Here is a 19,385-nt window from a genome sequence, read left to right on the forward strand (position 1 = left end):
CTTCTGTTAGATTGCTTTCCTGATCTCTTCAGTAAAGAAAGTTAGGTCTAGGCCTCTAGGGCATCTAAGACTGGCAGCTGAGGAATCCCCTGTGTGACATCATGATAAATTGTGGACAGTCTATTGAGTAAATTGGACAAGTGTTGAGGCCAGTGATTTTTCAGTTCTTTCTGATCATTGATCAGGCTTGATCCATCAGATGATAGCAAGAGGGAGCATTCTGATTTAGAAGTGACTTCATGTCAGTGAAGAACTGTGGTGACATGCATGTCTGCATAGATAAATGTAAAAATGTTCCAACTGGACCAAATCCCAGGTGATGGGTCTCTGAACCCAACCTTTCCATCCATATTGAGAGGAATTGAATTATACTCACTAGTGCAGTGATACCAAGACGTTGTTTTGAGAGAAAACATTACTTGAGTGTGAATGTATTGTATTGTAAGCCACAGCACCATTGCAGTGATGCCACGCTACTGTATGACGTGTCTGCAGTTTGGACAGAAGGAAGCCTAGGCTTTCAGATGAGTTGAAGTAAAGTGATTTAGAATGGTGTTTCTCAAACTTGGCAACTTTAAGGTGTGGACTTTCAATTCCCATCCCCATGGCTGGCTGGGGAATTCTGGGGGTTAAAGTTCACACATCTTACAGTCGTCAAGTTTGAGAAATATGGATTTAGAAGCGTACCCCTGGAGGGAACATTATACAAAACCGGGTCTGAGATGAGACCAGCATTTCAGTACAGAATGGCAAATATATAAACCTTTCTTAGCTTTTCTTAGGATTTTTAGAGTTTCCAGCAGTACATACTGGAACTTTGCACACAAAGGTCCAAGGCAAAAAAGGATTGGATAATTGAAAGGAGAATTTCTTCAGATGGCTTCAATCATTTAAAGTTGATTTAAATAACAGAGACTCAAAATTCTGGAATCATCATGCTTAAATGTGCCTCAAGCAAAAGTTGAAACTTTATGTAAAAACAACCCCCAACCTGTTTTAATATGTGGAACAGAAAACCAGATTTTCTTTGCTGTCCATCAGTATGATCCCAAGTTTCAAGGAATCTTTTTTTCTGACATACCTCTCCATGCTTGTGTGTTGCAATAAGGATGAAAAAAATATCCCTGTGTTTAAAAGTTGTATATCCATCAGCCAGTCCCTTTCAGCCAGCAAATTTGCAGCGGAACATCCATCTGTCCATTTTAGGGAATGTGAAAGAAACAGCAGTGTAAGATGTAAATTTGTTTCTTGATACATTAATCTTAGTCTTGAATGGACAGATAAGTTCACATAATGGCTGTGTGTCGTTCCTTACCTTGAAGGACCAACAGTTTGGCATGTCTGATTTAGGAAGTTATAAATGTAATTTTGTACCAAAAAGATCCTCTATAATTCAAACTGTGTGTACACATTAGTGTTGAACCAAGCAGTAATTTTTCCTAGAGTTACTAGATTTTACTTGTGAACATTCAGAAGACCTATAGAGTAGGTGGCAGCACAAAGATATAGAAAACTTCAACTCTAGTGGCTAACTAGGTTTCTCTAGCCTAGATCTAGTAAATTCTATTTATCCTTTTTTGTATAAACAGGTATATAATTTCTCTAGTTTAAAAAAGTGCTCAATAGAGTCAGGGTAATTTTTCCCGTGATTGAGTCAACCCCAGTTTTCATAGTTACTTTTTGATTCCTAAAACTTGCTTTTGCCTCTTCACTTAATCGATTTATGTATTGTTGTTTTTTTATTCTAGTTAAAATATGCTGTGTCCTTTCTGTTCTGGAATGTGAATGTTCATTTGTAGCCTGCCACTTCTCTTTTAAAAGCTGTTTATATTTCAACTCTTTTAATAGTAAGTATAATGTTTTCTTTTTTATTAATAAAAGTTTTTATTGATTTTAACGACAAACAAAAACACAAAAAACATAAAACATAACATAAAAAACATCATCATTCTTCATATATTTACAGACAGTGTATCGGTTGGTTTACCACTCCTTTTTGTGCATCCATTTCATAGTCATCATAATAATTATGTTACATAATAACTCATATTATCGATCAACAATTATATATCCTAATATCATTATTAAACAATCATTTGACTATAATTTTACTAATTCATACTTAAGCGAGATAACTGTAATTTAGTTACTTTATTTTATAACAAATCATAAAATCATACCAAATCTATCTTAATAAAATATTCTAAAAGTGTTATCAAGACCAAAAAAATGTATATTCGTTATTTCCTAAATTTCTAACTATTCTATTATTATATTGTATTATCTAACCATTGATAAAAAGATCCCAAACTTCATAAAATTGTTTATCTTCTTGTTCTCTAATTTCAAATGTCAATCTACTCATTTCAGCACATTCCAATATTTTCTTAATAATTTCTTCCTCTAATGGTATTTTCTCACTCTTCCAATTTTTAGCAAATACAATCCTAGCCGCTGTTAATACATTTACAATCAAATACTTTAAGTTTTTATTATATGTATCAGGTAAGATTCCCAATAAAAAAATCTCTGGCTTCAAATCTATATGTTTCTTTGTCATTTTTTCCAACTATATGCGAATTCTAGTCCAGTATTTCCTGGCCTCCTCACAAGTCCACCACATATGGTAATATGAACCAGGAATCTGATGACATTTCCAACACTTTTCAGATTTGTTCTTGAACATTCTTGCTATTCTTGTTGGGGAAATGCCACCTGTAAAACATCTTATACAAATTTTCTTTATATGCTGTTGACATTATCATTTTATAATTTTGAGACCACAACTTTTGCCATTTCTCTAAGTCAATCCCATATCCAAAATTCTTCCCCCAAGCAATCATTGTTTCTTTAACTTGTTCATCCTCCAATTTAATTTCCAACAAATAATTATATAATTTTTTAATCACTTTTTCATCAGTACCTGTCAAAATCTTATCTAAATCAGTCATCAGTTTTCTCATTAAAAAGCAATAGGGTTGATTTCCCACTGCTTGAACTGCAGTATAGAGACCCATTTGTCCCACTGAGTGCTTAAAGTAACAAGAGTTCATGTAAGAATGCATTTCTATATTGTTTTAAATCATTTCCCCGTTAGTCTAACAACGTTATCAGTGGCTTCTACAATATCAATAATAAATATGCATATACAGGTAGTCCTTGACTTACGACCACAATTGAGCCCCAAATTTCTGTTGTTAAGTAAGACATTTGTTAAGTGAATTTTTCCCCATTTTACAACATTTCTTTCCACACTTGTTAAGCGAATCACTGCAGTTGATAAGTTAGTAACCCGGTTGTTAAGTGAATCTGGCTTCCCTATTGACTTTACTTGTCTGAAGGCCACAAAAGGTGACCTTGGATGGGACACAGCAATGGTCATAAATACGAACCATTTGCCAAGCATCTGAATTTTGATCACATGATCATGCTGCAAAGGTCGTAACTGAAAAACAGTCATCAGTCACATTTTTCAGTGCCGACATAACTTTGAACAGTCACTAAATGAGCTGTTTGTAAGTCGAGGACTACCTGTACAGCCAACAGCACCAGAGGTTTTCAATTATATTTCTCTGTAATGTATCTCTGCAGCTTGTATACAAGATTCTTTGCCATTTTGGAACCAGCTGCAGATTCTGTCCAATCACATGTTGACTGGTTTGTGAATTAGGTAATTTTAATAAGTGCTGTGAATCCAGCCATTATGGCTTAATAGGTTGCACAAACTCACTCAATGTTTTATTTGCACATTTATGAAGCCAGCTAGCTTAATCTTTTAAAAAAAGCTGCTAAAAGTTATCTCTGTGCTAGAATTCAGCTACACGGTGCATTTATAAAAAACTTACAGTAAAAAGTTATGTCTCATTTCTGAGTATACAATTAGGGAAATAGCCCTTTCTATTAAAGTCACACATAAACGTGTGTTTTCAGGGAAAATTTAATTCTACAATTTTATTTCATGGTATGAGGAAACTTCATAGAAATGGAAAGACAATCCCTTCTAACAGTATATCCATTTCATTTTTAAGGTTATAACAACATAGTGCAAAACATTCTAATGGAGGAAGATGCTACTCCTCTTCTAATTCCTGTGGGAGGTGATGAAAATGATCTTGGAGTCCTTAATATTCAGTTCAATCCAGAAGATCTGAAAAGCAAAAGGTGAAAAGAAATGTTTAATTATAGATTTCAATAGTAATATGGATAGTTGGGAGGGTGTTAGCAGTATTCATCTTTTAAAAGAAAAATCTGGTTATATAATATCTTCATTTTAATATTTTATTTTATGCTCCTTCATTATATCTTAATTTAAGTGTACAGTGATACCTTATATCAGGACTGTCAAACTCCCGGCCTGCGGGCTGCATCACATACTAGCCACACTCACGCCCAGTTTAACAAAGAGGGGAAAAGTTCCGATATGTCACACAATGCCACCATGACGTGAGTTTGACACCCCTGCCTTATACAGTATAGGGTCGCAACCATCTGTTTTATCTGAGTATCTGCTGAATACAAAATGCAATACAACCATTAATTGTTGCTTCCAACTTTTAAGCAGTATGATGATACTAAATTAGCCCTAAGTGTCTGACTTCACACAAACAAACCACATTTAGGTTTGTATTATTTGTCTTTTAGTGGCTAATTTTCTAGGATTACATTGCCAAACCATATTTTAGCCTATTGTATTATGCATACTCAGTGAATGACTGGGTTCTCTGTTCGACCTGAGCCAGGGTTTTAGAAACAATTTGTTAAATAAATCCCATTTACTATGTTTGTAAGGGAGACTGTGATCTCTAATTGAAGTTAAATGCAATCTGAGCTTTCTGTGTCATTGATACAGCAAATAGCTACTATCTTCAACTCATTTAACATAGATACTGTACCCTCCGCACCTAAGATATAACGTGTATTAAATGAATCTAAGAAATAAGTAGAGTTCAATTAATATGGTAAGCCAACATCTTGATTGGAGAATACAGTAATATGCTGGAAGTGAGTACAATATGGCTTTTTGCTGTTGTAACAATTTCCTAGTATATTGTGCAGACATAGCCAATAGCTGAGTTTATATGTAATATTGACCTGTAAAATTTACTAACAACAATAGCTACTTCATAAAACAGGTAAGTCATAAACCAAGCAAACCACATTATAGCTTAATGACACCTGTGCATTGAGTGCAACTTGTGTTGCACTGCCAGCATTCCTCAGAAGAGCAGCCTAGTTTGAGAAAAAGGATTTTGTTTTAAATAGCTATATTTAAATATAGGTAGTTCTGTGGAACTGAATAAGGATGACTGATTGGAGCATGGCTTATGTGTGTTGCCTTAAATTGTAAATAATCATCCCCTGGCTATGTTGATAATTGTTTGATGATGTCCAGCTGCTGTGTGTTTTTTTATTATGTATTTTATTTCTGGCTCCCTAGAGTCATATATGTGAGTTGGGCAGCTATATACATTGAATAAATAAAAATGCTATAATTCTTAATTAAATGAAAAAATAGTGTGATTATTGAATGGGAAATCAGAAAAAGTAAAAACTTGATTTAAAAAAAAAAATCTTGTTTAGTGCCTGCACTTAAATATCTGAGATATCTAGAGCTGAACTATATTTTACAACTTCATCGTTATAATACCTGATCTAATGATTTTATATCATCGCTACAAATGTATGGAAACCCTAATTATATTTTGAAAAATTATTAGAGCTGCCAATTTTCTTCTTCCTTATGATTATGTGCCATCAAGCCATTTTTAACTCCTAGCAATAACCTAGATTGTTTGCCTACTTGGCAATTTATCCTTAGCTTGACGCCACCATGACAACGTGAGTTTGCCTTAGACCATATTCCTTATAGGAGGTCTTTAAATGCATAAAAACTATTAAGTGACAACACAAGGGGCTAAAACATTTGTATGTCACAACTTACATTTATGCAACACAGTAAAACGATATGATTTGCTTGCTTATGGACTAAAACAATATGTGAATCCAGCCAATTTATTTAGTAAACCATGGCTTTATATTTAACATAGGGTATGAACCTATGTTAATGTTCATTGTAATTAATAAAAAACGCTATTAAGGAAACTATAGCTTAGCATGTTGTGTGAATATATATCTGGAGTCTGCTGAAGGTGGGCTTTTGATGTAGGAGACAAAGGTCTGGGCAGTCAAATTGGAGAACATGCCTATATTTTTGTAATCGTTATAGAAAGGAGAATTTTTTAACAATGGAAGAGAATTGTTATTACGTTTCTACATAAATATGCACTTTTTGACATTTTTCTATAGTACACTATACTGGTTTGTTATATTTTCATAAGGGCAGAGCAAATAGAAAGTAGGTGAACACTGCAGAAATATATTCATTGACAGGGCTTATTCTAGAATGAATAGGAAGGTAAGTCTACCTATGTAAAGATTGCTCAAGGTCAAACAAAAACAATCATACTACCCATAGATCTCTGGAATTTTGGGTCTTATCCTAAATTTGATGATGTCCTATTTTACATCCCACTAAGCTTTCATGCAATATGCTAAACCACAATGTGATAGGTTTGCTTTGGGCTGAATGAAGCCAGCCACTGTAGCTTTCCAAAGCATGATTTATGAGTTTTTCGTAACATAGTGGTTGTGGCAGGAGAACCAGAGAATTGCTGCCTTCCTCAAAATGGGGTCTAAGGACTTGAGACTGTAGTTTCCAGAGACTTTCTATATGAAAATATTGTTTAAGGCAGTCATTATAGCTATCCTCTCTGAAATTGATTACAAATATTTTTGTTTCAAAGTCATCTTATTTTCTACAGACACAAGGAAGACATGTGTTTCCTAAAAACTTACTCAGCTTTTAGCAGTAGGAAGTTACAGAAATCCAAGGCATGCGGAGCCCCAAAATGTAATTGTATAGCCAGATAAAGTGCAAGTTTGCACATGTGTATTTCCTGAATCATTGCTACAGCATCAGAGGATAATTTGCAAATGCACAACACAATTTTTGCAAGCCAAGCACCACAGGAGGGCTTTGACATTCTATGCTTCAGCTGTGATTAATGAAGTTAGACATTCACAGGTGTGAATAACTCTAAAATGTTACAGAAGAGAAACACTGGGATCCTGAGAGTAGGCTGGAGTTGGCAAACTTCTAGGAAACCTGTGTCCCAGCTGACATCATTTTAGGCATGATTGTTCTTGCATTTGTAAAATGAGCCCTACTTGGAGAGGATGTGCCATGGGGATCAGTGGCAAACTGTATAAAGCTGTTTGGGATAAACAATTTGCATTATCTTAAATTGGAAGAATTTTAAGAAAATATTTCAGGAATGATATTTAATCCATCATGTTCAAAATGCTAACATAGATTCTTCCATTTCCTCAAACATAGACCATTTATGTACACTGCTCAAAAAAATAAAGGGAACACTTAAACAACACAATGTAACTCCAAGTCAATCACACTTCTGTGAAATCAAACTGTCCGCTTAGGTAGCAACACTGATTGACAATCAATTTCACATGCTGTTGTGCAAATGGAATAGACAACAGGTGGAAAACATAGGCAGTTAGCAAGACATCCCCAATAAAGGAGTGGTTCTGCAGGTGGTGACCACAGACCACTTCTCAGTTCCTATGCTTTCTGGCTGATGGTTTGGTCACTTTTGAATGCTGGCGGTGTTTTCACTCTAGTGGTAGCATGAGACGGAGTCTACAGCCCACACAAGTGGCTCAGGTAGTGCAGCTCATCCAGGATGGCACATCAATGCAAGCTGTGGCAAGAAGGTTTGCTGTGTCTGTCAGTGTAGTGTCCAGAGCATGGAGGTGCTACCAGGAGACAGGCCAGTACATCAGGAGATGTGGAGGAGGCTGTAAGAGGGCAACAACCCAGCATCAGGACCGCTACCTCTGCCTTTGTGCAAGGAGGGACAGGAGGAGCACTGCCAGAGCCTTGCGAAATGACCTCCGGTGGACCACAAATGTTCATGTGGCTGCTCAAACGGTCAGAAACAGACTCCATGAGAGTGGTATGATGGCCCGATGTCCACAGGTGGGGGCGGGGTGCTTACAGCCCAACACCGTGCAGGACGTTTGGCATTTGCCAGAAAACACCAAGATTGGCAAATTCGCCACTGGTGCCCTGTGCTCTTCACAGATGAAAACAGGTTCACACTGAGCACATGTGACAGACGTGACAGGGTCTGGAGATGCCATGGAGAACGTTCTGCCTGCAACATCCTCCAGCATGACCGGTTTGGCAGTGGTCAGTAATGATGTGGGGTGGCATTTCTTTAGGGGGCCGCACAGCCCTCCATGTGCTCACCAGAGGTAGCCTGACTGCCATTAGGTATTGAGATGAGATCCTTAGACCCCTCGTGAGATCATATGCTGGTGCAATTGGCCCTGGGTTCCTCCTAATGCACGACAATGCTAGACCTCATGTGGCTGGAGTGTGTCAGCAGTTCCTGCAAGACGAAGGCATTGATGCTATGGACTGGCCCGCCCGTTCCCCAGACCTGAATCCAATTGAGCACATCTGGGACATCATGTCTCACTCCATCCAGCAACGCCACGTTGCACCACAAACTGTTCAGGAGTTGGCGGATGCTTTAGTCCTGTGGGAGGAGATCCCTCAGGAGACCATCCGCCATCTCATCAGGAGCATGCCCAGGCGTTGTAGGGAGGTCATACAGGCACGTGGAGGCCACACACACTACTGAGCCTCATTTTGACGTGTTTTAGGGACATTACATCAAAGTTGGATCAGCCTGTAGTGTTTTTTTCCACTTTAATTTTGCGTGTAACTCCAAATCCAGACCTCCATGGGTTGCTAAATTTGATTTCCATTGATAATTTTTGTGTGATTTTGTTGTCAACACATTCAACTATGTAATGAGCAAAGTATTTAATAAGAATATTTCATTCATTCAGATCTAGGATGTCTTATTTTTGTGTTCCCTTTATTTTTTTGAGCAGTGTATATAATTTGTGGTTCCAGGGATAACTTTATTGGTATTTTGGTCAACCTCAGAGACACTGAACTATATGTTTCTGTGGCCAACATAAGAGTGTCATTTTTATTTTGCTCTTGTTATGTCATAATAGATGGTGTGTAGATTCACACAAATAATTCAAAGCAACTGAAAATGCTATTCCTTTTTAATTAGATTGCCAAAATATAACAGTATATGAGAGTCTAATTTACTCTTCAGCTTGGCTTGCATGACTTATTTGCTCATAGTTATCTGACCTGAGTAACTGAATTTTCTGGATTCACACCAGGGGTGGATTTCTACTGGTTCTGTCCACCTCTGTAGAACCAGTAGCTCTGAAGAGCAGCAGACATAGAACCAGTTCTATGTTTGCTGATGTTTTTGCCCACCCGCCCACCCAGGTTCTTACCTGATCTTTATTTCCTGATTTTTCAACTTCAGCTGCCAAACGAGGCACAGCTGCAGTTTAAAAAGCAGGAAAAGAGTCAAAGGCTGCTTCTTTGCACGCAGCGTGCTGATGACGATTTACAGGATTTACAGGCGCGCAAGCTCGCAGGGAAGCACATCATAAATCACCGAACCTTGTAAATCCCGAACCGGTAGTTAACACTGTGGTATCCCACCCGATTCACACTTGTATTCTAACCACGTGGAATCCATTTATAAATATGATTGCCTGATTAGGTGTTTCTCAATCCTGGCAGCTTGAACATATGTGGTCATCTCTTAGCATTCTGGGAGTTTAAGTCTGCACATCTTCAAATTGCCACAGTTGAGAAACATTGGCCTAGTTTGGAATTTGGTGTATTGTGTTGATACTGCTATGGTGGTAAACCTGACAGTGTAATGCATTTTGCAGAGATCCTCATTAAATTTTGCAATGGGGCTATTGGGTTTTAAGATCATGAAGAAAAGACAGTCTGTCTTATCTGACAACTGTATATGAGAAAGCTTACATAAATAGCACGTGAATCTTCTAAAATAATTCTCTATGGACCTTTATGTGTTTGAAGTATCTGGGAGCATGCTTGTTTTTAAAAATATAATGCACTTTAGTAAGTTAATGTGCTTGTCATTGTAAAGTTATAAATGTATAAAAATTATTTTTAGAACTCTTTGTTACAATTTTCAGTGACAGACTGACCCCTTATTAATCCTGACTTAAACAGTATTCAACTTTTTGTTTTTCTTTTAGGCCATTCCACGTAGAACCAACAAACATTGTTAGGGTGAACGATGATACACAGAGAGTAACAGACGAAGCATCAGCAATGAACAAGCGGATTCACTACTACAATAGACTCACTTCACCTTCTGACAGAGCATTGGTGAATGAAAGTTGAACTATATTAGCTAGAAAAACTATATTAGCCATGGCAGCCTTGGGTGTTTTCTCAATTACTTAATCTCTACCAGGAATACTCTTATCAGACATAATCTGATTGATTTTTCTGACCTGAGAGTAGTCCATTCAACTTGTTATTTTTTTAAATTAAGTTATATATTGGAAAGAAAAATATAATATCTGATTATGCTTGTCAAAAATTGGATTATACATAAAGTAGATGTATGAGGATTTGCATATTTCTCTGCGTAAAATTACTAGAGGTGACTTCACAAATAATTTCATATTTCATTAGTAGCAATGTCTGAGAAGCCGATTTCAAGGCAGAGCAAATCTTTTTAAAGTTGGTTAATATCAATAGAGCAATTTCTGTATCAGAGAAAAGAAAAAGTACCAGTACTCCTTGATTTATGACCACAATTGATCCCAACATTTCTGTTGTTAAGTGAGTTTTGTCCCCTTTTACAACTTTTCTTGTCACAGTTGTTAAGTGCATTGAATCACTGCAGTTAAGTTCCTAACCTGGTTGTTAAGTGAATCTGGCTTCCCTATTGACTTTGCTTGTCAGAAGGTCGCAAAAGTTGATCACATGATCCTGGGACACAGCAAAGGTTGTAAATATGACTCAGTTGCCAAGCATCTAAACTTTGATCACATGATCATGGGGATGCTGCAAAGGTCATATCTATGCAAAATGGTCATAAATCACATTTTTCAATGCTGTTGTAACTTTGGTCACTAAACAAACTGTTTTAAATTGAGATCTACCTGTATTTAATCTGAGCCAGGACTGAATCATTTTTATATTTAGTCTTAAATTTATTTATTAAATTTATATGCTGCCCATCTCAACCATCAGTTGACTCCAGGAGGTTTACAATAAGGTAAAACAACAATATAAAATATCAAAATGATAAATATTAACAGTAAAATTAACAATGATGGCTAAAGAAGGAAGCAAAATATAAATGGGGTGAAAGTAGAATCTTTCTCTCAGTCCATTAAAGTCCTCCAGTATGAGATGCCCTCCTCTGGATACCAGGCCATTTGGCAGGGCCAGGTTTCAAGGACTTTTTGAAAGCCAAGAGGATGTGGAGGAGTGATCTCACCCAGTGGTGAGTGGTGGTATGCTGCCAGTTCCGACCGCTTCAGCCGAACTGGTAGTAAAAAAAAGGCAACCATCAGCTGAGAGGAAGAAAAAAAATCCTTGACAATCAGCTAAGAGGAAAAAGAAGAGAAAAGTGCAGGATCCGCCCTACCGGTCACCTCTGCGCTTTTCTCTCTTTATCCTCTCAGCTGATTGGCGCTGCAGGTCTCAGCTGTTATGGGGAAAGCTGCATGCCGGCGTTAGGCAAAGCACGCCCACCGAACCAGTGGTAAAACAACTTGAATCCCACCACCGATCTCACCTTGAGGCTCAAATGTTCCAGAGGGTGGGAGCTACAGCAGTAAAGGCTTCTCTCCTGAGCCCTACCAGGCAGAATTCCTTGGCCAACAGGGTTTGCAGCATCCCCCTTCTGCCTGCGCAAGTGGGGCAGACCAGTCCCATTGGAGTGAGATGGTTCCTCGGGTTAATATTAACAGGCCAATTTCTGCATCAAATAAAAGCAAAAAGAAAGAAAGCAGCATTTAATCTGAACCTGGATCGAGTACTTTATATAAGTCAAAAGAAGTTGCACAAGGTCTGAAAATTGTCAGAATGACTGTAACCAAACTTCCCATATCTAGACTTGTGAAGCAAAGCAATGCAAAAGCTACTGAAATGTCATTTAGACTGAACTAATGCCATGGGCTCCTCTCTTTTGTTAGGTGGCCCCTGATCATGTTCTTCCTGCTCCAGAAGAAATCTATGTGTATAGTCCTTTGGGAACTGCTTGCAAAATTGATGGATCTACTGATGGTTCTGGCAAAAATTCCAGTATAGTCACAATGTATGTGAAGTGTTTTGCTTGCATTTATTTATCTAAAGTATTTTATTTTGAAATACAGTCTAAATATTTGAATTGGCCTCAGGTATAATGCAAGTTTTCTTATGATTGTTCTTTGTGTCTTTCCCCCTGACTTAGATTCATGATCTGGAATACAATGATGGGTACATCTATATTAAGTATTCCCTGGGGCATAAAACAGGTAACACAATTATGTGTCTTTATGTTACGACAAATTTTGCTGGCTAAATCTTGCATTCATGCCACAATTTGTGTAAGAGTTTAATTAAATGTTTAATTTTCAAACAGGCTGGATTTACTACTGGAATCTGTATTATTCCACTGATGGGCATATTGACTCTTTATTGTTGCTACAGAATTGTGAAGTCCAGGTCAATGATACGTAAGTATACCATTTTAATAAATATATATATGTTTCATGAAAGTATGTGTGGGTCTGCTGGTGCACTTAAGAACATGACTCAATGATGTGCAGTTTTAATGATCACAGGACTATCTTCTCTTGTACATATTCTAGAATACACAGGGTTTTCCTAAGGTAATATATGTAAAGGAAAGTAGAAATGAACAGAGTTTGCCTTCCAATAATAAATGAAATGTTCCTGAACTTCTTAATGAGCAACTCCTAAATCTATCTGATTTTATCAGATTATATAATTTGACTATCTCAAACTTGGCAGGATGTACAACTCCAAATGTTAAATTGGTCACTTATGTACATTTGTAGATTTGAGAGCCATCAAATAGTTGACTGGTGTCCCTATATATTATATGATTTATTTAACATTTAGAGAAGCTGAAATTTTGGTGGTCTAGCCTTTTATTTTCATCGGTGTCCCTTATTGGAGCCATTGTGGCTTACTGGGTGCTGATGATTAATTTCCTTTTCAATACCGGAAAGTATATTTATAGTAAGTATACATTTTTCTTTTAATTGCTTGCAAGTGAGACAGAATATTTCTAGTTAATAAATAGATACAAGGAGGCCCTTGGGATTGCATTAGTTCAGAAAAACTTCAGCTTCTCTAAATGTTAAATAAATAAATAAACATATGCATACACACACACACACTCAAGTCAACTATTTAATGGCTCTCAAATCTACAAATGAATCTGCAAATACACACACACACAAGCACATATTATATATAAGAAATATCTATTTATGGGAGTTTCCGGTTTGTCGAGCCGCGGCGGTAGGGATTCGCGAAGCTGCGCGATCCCTGCCGCGCTAGCCGTTTTGGGGCTCCGACCGGACGGGTGCGAGCAAGGCTGCCCTGCAGGGGTAGCTGAAGGTAAGGGGATCCGGAGGAAGGGTTTGGGGGTGTTGCAGACCCCCTCCTGGCCGGCAGAACCCCTGTTACCAGGACGGTGCAGCGGCGGTCCGTAATGGCCGCCACAAAGAAGTTGACAGCCGGGCAAGTATGCGCAGGAGGAAGAAAGAAAGTTATTGAAAGTAAAAGTTCTTCTTGGTCGACCCAGGGCTTTGAGATTTATCTAATTTAATTCCTGGAAAAGATGGTTTTCTGATGATTTCTTCCACAAGAGAAAAAAAGCGGCTATTTTGAGGTGCTGAAGGGAAAGTTTACTCTCCCTCCCGACGGAATTAAGCCGGAAGGGAGAGGATAAAGAAAATATATAAATTTGGATCTTGTTGGAGGAGATGCCTTGAAGACTTGAGGACAGAAATACAATCTTAATAAGGCTTTAAAATATAGACTTGGATTCTTTTTTTTTTATTTGTTTGATACCACCCTGGAAGAGGAAGGGGGAATTTTGGCTTGCTTGGATTTATTGAGGATTGTGGATTTTGGGATTGTTTTGCCTTTCTCTCGGAATATTTGGTTGGTGTAAGAAGAAAGAGGAATAAAGAAAAGAAAAGATTTATTTATAATGGCTTTCCTTTTTGAAGACCTGAGGGATGAATATGAGCAAACAAAAGCAACCTGCAAAGATGGCATGGAAAAAGCTTTTCTATTTCTAGAAATGGCGCTGGTCAATTACCAACAGACAATGGAACAGATGGAAACGGAAGAAGAACAACAAGGAAGAGACGAAGACGCCATCTTCATTGAATCCCAAAACTTATCTAAGGAAGAAGGAAGGAAGAGAGCAAGGAAAATGAAGGACTTAAGATCTAAAAAAACATTTGAGAAAGAGAAAAATATGATTCAAAGTAAATATAATGATAACAAACAAGAGAAAAAGGGAACACAACAGAGAAGGGATCCCAGCAAGGTAGAGGTTAGAAGAAGAAGGGGGTAGGAAGATTTGGTGGGGAAGAAAGAAAGGGGAAAGGCGGAGAAAAGCCTCAAAGCTTTAAAATTGGATGGGAGAAGAGGGATTTTTTTAGAGACAAAGGATGAAATATAATTTTCTGTAAGAAAGATTCTGCTAAGGTACAGAAGATGGTATTGTAACATTTATATTTGAAATAGTAAATTAGAATGGTTTAAGACTTAATAAGAAATTAAAATGTTGAAGTTTTTAATAATGATTGATTTTTAAAATGTAATAAAATATCGAAGGAAAGGAGGATACAATGTATTTAAACATTTTTGGTGGATAGAATGTACCAAGCAGAACCAAATTGGGTATTTGTTATGCTGAATGTTAATTTTACTAACTTAGGGGAGGATAGAAAGGCATCATACTCTGATTAGTGATTTCAGGAGAAATTTTTTTTTATTATAAGAAGAGATAGAGAGATAAATGAATGGGCAAAAGGTACAAATTTAATGATTTAATTAAGATGGATTAAATAAGATAGAAATGTGAAGAGTGATATGTGCTATTATTTTAGCCCATGCAAAGAGAGGTAACTGGGGCCAAGGTACTTTACTAAAAGATTTTTTTATGTTTGTTTGTGTTTGTTTGTGTTTTTATGAGAATACTGGGGAAATTATTGTAGAAAGACAGGGAAAGACTTAATATGTAATGATTTGTTTGTTGTTGAAACTTTTAATAAAACTTGTTAAAAAAAAAAAAAAAAAAAGAAATATCTATTTATTTCAGTTTGTGCTTTACTTTATACAAATAATTATAACAGTGTCCCTTTTGTTTTAAGCCTGTATGTAATACCAGCGTTAACTCAAATTGATATCTAGAATGTTTAGATACGTTTGAGAAGACCTTAAAATAATTAGCACAAAATTAAACCAGCATCTTGTTTTTCTTCTTTTCAGCTTCAGTAGATACCTCAACTTGGGAATTCCCAGATGTTTGTAAATATTACTTTGGCTCTTTTGGTCAGTGGTCCAGCCTTTTATTTTCACTGGTGTCCCTTATTGGAGCCATGGTGGTTTACTGGGTGCTAATGACTAATTTCCTTTTCAATACTGGAAAGTGTATTTATAGTAAGTATACATTTTTCTGTTAATTGCTTTTATGTGGGACAGAGTATTTCTTGTTAATAGATACAAGGGGGCACCTGGAATTGCATTAGCTCAAAAAAACCTTCATCTTCTCTAAATATTAAATAAATCATGTAATTTAATAAATAAATGCGAACATGTTCTTAGGGATTTTAGAAAAGATAAAAATCTCTACTAATATAAGTATATATATTTGCCAGTTACCTTTCCTTGTGCATAAAAATGAAGTCATCAAAATAATAGATTTTTAAATTATAGATAGAGCTTAAGAGACCAAGGAGAAAGATGATGAAGGGAAGAAAACCATGATAGAAGGGATTCTGAAGCAGCTCATTTATTTATTTTTTGGACGCTGTGGTTTCACCATTTTCTTCCAATTAGCTCCAATCAGAGGTGGTATTCAGCAGGTCCTGACCAGTTCTGGAGAACTGGTAGTGGAAATTTTGAGTAGAACCGGCAAATCCCACCTCTGACTAGAGATTTTACAGTATCCTTCCCCTGCCATGCCCACCAAGCCATGCCCACAGAACTGGTAGTAAAAAAAAAAGAATCCCACCACTGGCTCCAGTGTGACAGAAATTAGTCTTCAGAGCAAGAATTCTTCCCTACTGTCACATTCCAGTGCCAAGTTGAGAGAACAGTAGATTTGATAGATTCTAAGAAACTGCTGCCCTTCATTTGACATGCTTCTAAAATTTGTCCTTTAACATTGAAAAATGAGGTTGGTGGTTGGATCTAAAACTAGATGTACGATTCTTTTTCCAAATTGTCCTAAGTACATAAAGGTAGTCTTTGCCCTATGACCACAATAGAGTCCAGAATTTATGTTGCTAAGTGAAAAATTTGTTAAGTGAGTTTGTCTCAATTTATGACTTTTTTGCCACATTTGTTAAGGGAATCACTGCAGTTGTTAAATTAGCAACATGGTTGTTAAGTGAATCTGGCTTCCCCATTGACTTTGTTCATCAGAAGATCGTAAGAGATGGACACATGATCCCTGGACACTGCAACCATCATAAATATGAGCCAGTTGTCAAGCATCTGAATGTAAATATTGTGACCATGGGGATGTTTCAGTGATCATAAGCGTGAAAAATGATCATGTCACTTTTTTCATTGCTATTATAACTTCGAGGGGTCACTAAACAATCTGTTGTAAGTTACTACCTGTAACTGAAGGCCCAATGTATGGATACATTTCTTTAGGAATTTTTTAGTTGACACCAAGCGATTTCTTAACTAACTGTTAAATTAACTGAAGTAACAGCATTTTTGTGTGCACGGTGGTGGCATGAATTAACAGCAATTCCAGGAAAAGCCCCTTGCTTCTTGATATCCTAGTACTGATTTAAATACTTTGCAACCAAGCACATTTTTCATTTTACAGCTACTTTATGAGCTTTGTAAATATTTAATTATGGTTTAAGTGGATAGATACCTGACTTTTTTATTATATCTATTGTTTTCTGACCTTAAACACATTTACTTGGAAGCAAGTAATAGTTGGTTGCAATAAGCCTATTATAATTAGAAATAAATGCTGCCAAGTAGATAATTTTATTTTATTAATACAGTACTTCCCAAACCTGAATAATTACCCAAAATTGGATAAAAATGGGGGGTATTTGGGTAATGACACAAAGTCATTACCCATCCCAACAGGTACACTTAAATTGACTTAAATATTGCCACATGTACCACGATATATTTGAAAATCTCCCAATGTATTCCTCTTAAGATTAAAATGGTGAAATTGCCAATGGAAATTTGCTGACATGACATAAAAATTGTTCAGTGATATTGTTTCTATAATGCGGGTATTCCAGAGTTGTGATTTTTCATTCAGCAACCACTCTGAGTTGTGATGGTGCTGAATGAAGGGACTTGGGACTGATTCTCAAAATACAGTATAACTTTCTTATTAATTTGTTTAAACAATTTAGCCACCAGATGGCAATATATGCGCCGCAGTGTGAAAAGGTAGACTAGAGACGAGGCTAAATTTTTTCCTTCTTGTAGATGAGTTCACTCCCTATTTTATTTATATGCATTAATAATGCCATGGAGTATATGCAGAAACAAAATAATTACAACCTTTAATTAGATTGTCTAGAAGTCTGGAATTGGTTAAAGATAATCATATGGCTTTATTACACATACGTTGAAACCAATGAAGTAAAAATCATATTCTGTTTTATTTATTTTATTTTTATTCTATTTGGTTTGTCAATTGCTTACAAGATAATAGGTATAAGTAAAAACATAGTTATGAATAAATGGATACATATAAGAAAAATAAAAGAAAAAATAGGACAGGGACGGTAGGCACGTTGGTGCGTTTTAGTGGTTAACATTTCCATTTAACCAGTTTTCCAGTATATTTTCCACCATTTCCACCATCCTGTTTTCCAGAATCTTGCTACTACCTGTCTGACTGCAAACAATAAGAGTATATCAACTTTCTATGTTTCAATGTGTGATTTCTATTATTTTTTAAAAATAGGCCAATGTAGAAGCTGATATGCGGAATAACTTTACAAGACCGTACATATGATGTAATAAACTCTTTTCTTATACATTTTTGGACCTGTTGATTCAACATACTCTCTGTACATATATCTTGTTTTTCTCCTGAAGCTGGATTTAAAAATTGGACATTTCATGAAAAAGAAATCCAGTTTTCCCCAGAAGTTGCATTAATCTTGTTACATTGTTTTTAGTACATGTTCTAAAACATATTTCTTTTGGAATACAATTGGAATATTATTCTGTGCCCTTAAGTAAGTTTCCTTTTTTTTCAGATTATATTAATGATATTAATGTAACAGACATTGTTCCTGGTACAAATGGAAGCAATAGAGGTAAGCAAACTGGAAAAATGTTTCTTGCTATTGCAGTGTTCCAGTATATTGGAGTCTGGTTTACCTTAACAACAAATTCTCAATAAATTATACCCCTTTTCAACATTATGGGGCTTTTGGGGTGGGGAATCATTTGTAAGCCTTGCATATTTGTGTTCTTGATAGGTACAGTCTAAACGGAGAGGAATAAGCTTAGTAAATAATCCCTGAACAATCAATCAATCAATAAAATGATATTGTCTTACTTTCAGATAAATATCAAGTGAAGACCACACAGTGTTTCATTGACTCATATTCTCAAGCATGGTAGTAGATGCTGCTAATAGTGCACGTGTAAACACTTTTAGAACTTCTGCCTTTTCAGGTGGAGAGTTTTAAATGCAGCCTTTCCTCAAATAATGAATCTTTCATTTGCTTGGGTGAATAGTTGAGAATTACAATGGTGCCATAGGTTTCTGCAAATCTTAAGTCACGAAATTACCACCTAGCACAGAGCCCTTCCAGACTACAAGATGAATGAGAACAAAAAAAGAGGATCTAGAAATGTTATTCCTGGTAATAGCACAATCTCACTTTTTAGCTTTTTAAAAAGTCTTAGGACAGAAGGAGGTAATATTGTATGTCCTTGTTTTCAAAAGTTGCCTACCCTGGAATAGTACCACGTGTGACCTCAGCCAATATGCTTCCATGAAATTTTAAATTGACTAAATATACAAAATGTTTATCAAGGCAAAGGGCTAAGTAACATTTAAAAGAGTTGCAACTAATTAAAGCAACCAAAAAAGAAAAAAATGGAAGAAAAAAATGACGTTCAGACATTTGCAAAACAGAGGGATCATAGTTTCACAACAGAAACA

The 19,385-nt window shown here is 36.3% G+C and overlaps 1 protein-coding gene across 1 annotated transcript in view; it reads left to right on the top strand.

The window, feature by feature from the left end:
- The window catches only part of SLC38A9 (solute carrier family 38 member 9), a 55,580-nt gene that overhangs the window by 2,357 nt on the left and 33,838 nt on the right, over positions 1-19,385 (top strand). The window contains exons 2-9 of the mRNA XM_026670490.2: positions 1,749-1,847; positions 4,029-4,161; positions 10,195-10,327; positions 12,154-12,275; positions 12,411-12,474; positions 12,582-12,675; positions 15,479-15,649; positions 18,469-18,528. Of these exons, the coding sequence (XP_026526275.1) occupies positions 4,058-4,161; positions 10,195-10,327; positions 12,154-12,275; positions 12,411-12,474; positions 12,582-12,675; positions 15,479-15,649; positions 18,469-18,528 (748 nt within the window). The 5' untranslated portion in view covers positions 1,749-1,847; positions 4,029-4,057. The remainder of the gene's footprint in view (positions 1-1,748; positions 1,848-4,028; positions 4,162-10,194; positions 10,328-12,153; positions 12,276-12,410; positions 12,475-12,581; positions 12,676-15,478; positions 15,650-18,468; positions 18,529-19,385) is intronic.

The sequence above is a fragment of the Notechis scutatus genome, chromosome 2 (genome assembly GCF_049901735.1).
Source record: "Notechis scutatus isolate UNSWTSFEM ecotype Mainland chromosome 2, rNotScu1.2, whole genome shotgun sequence".
NCBI lineage: Eukaryota > Metazoa > Chordata > Lepidosauria > Squamata > Elapidae > Notechis > Notechis scutatus.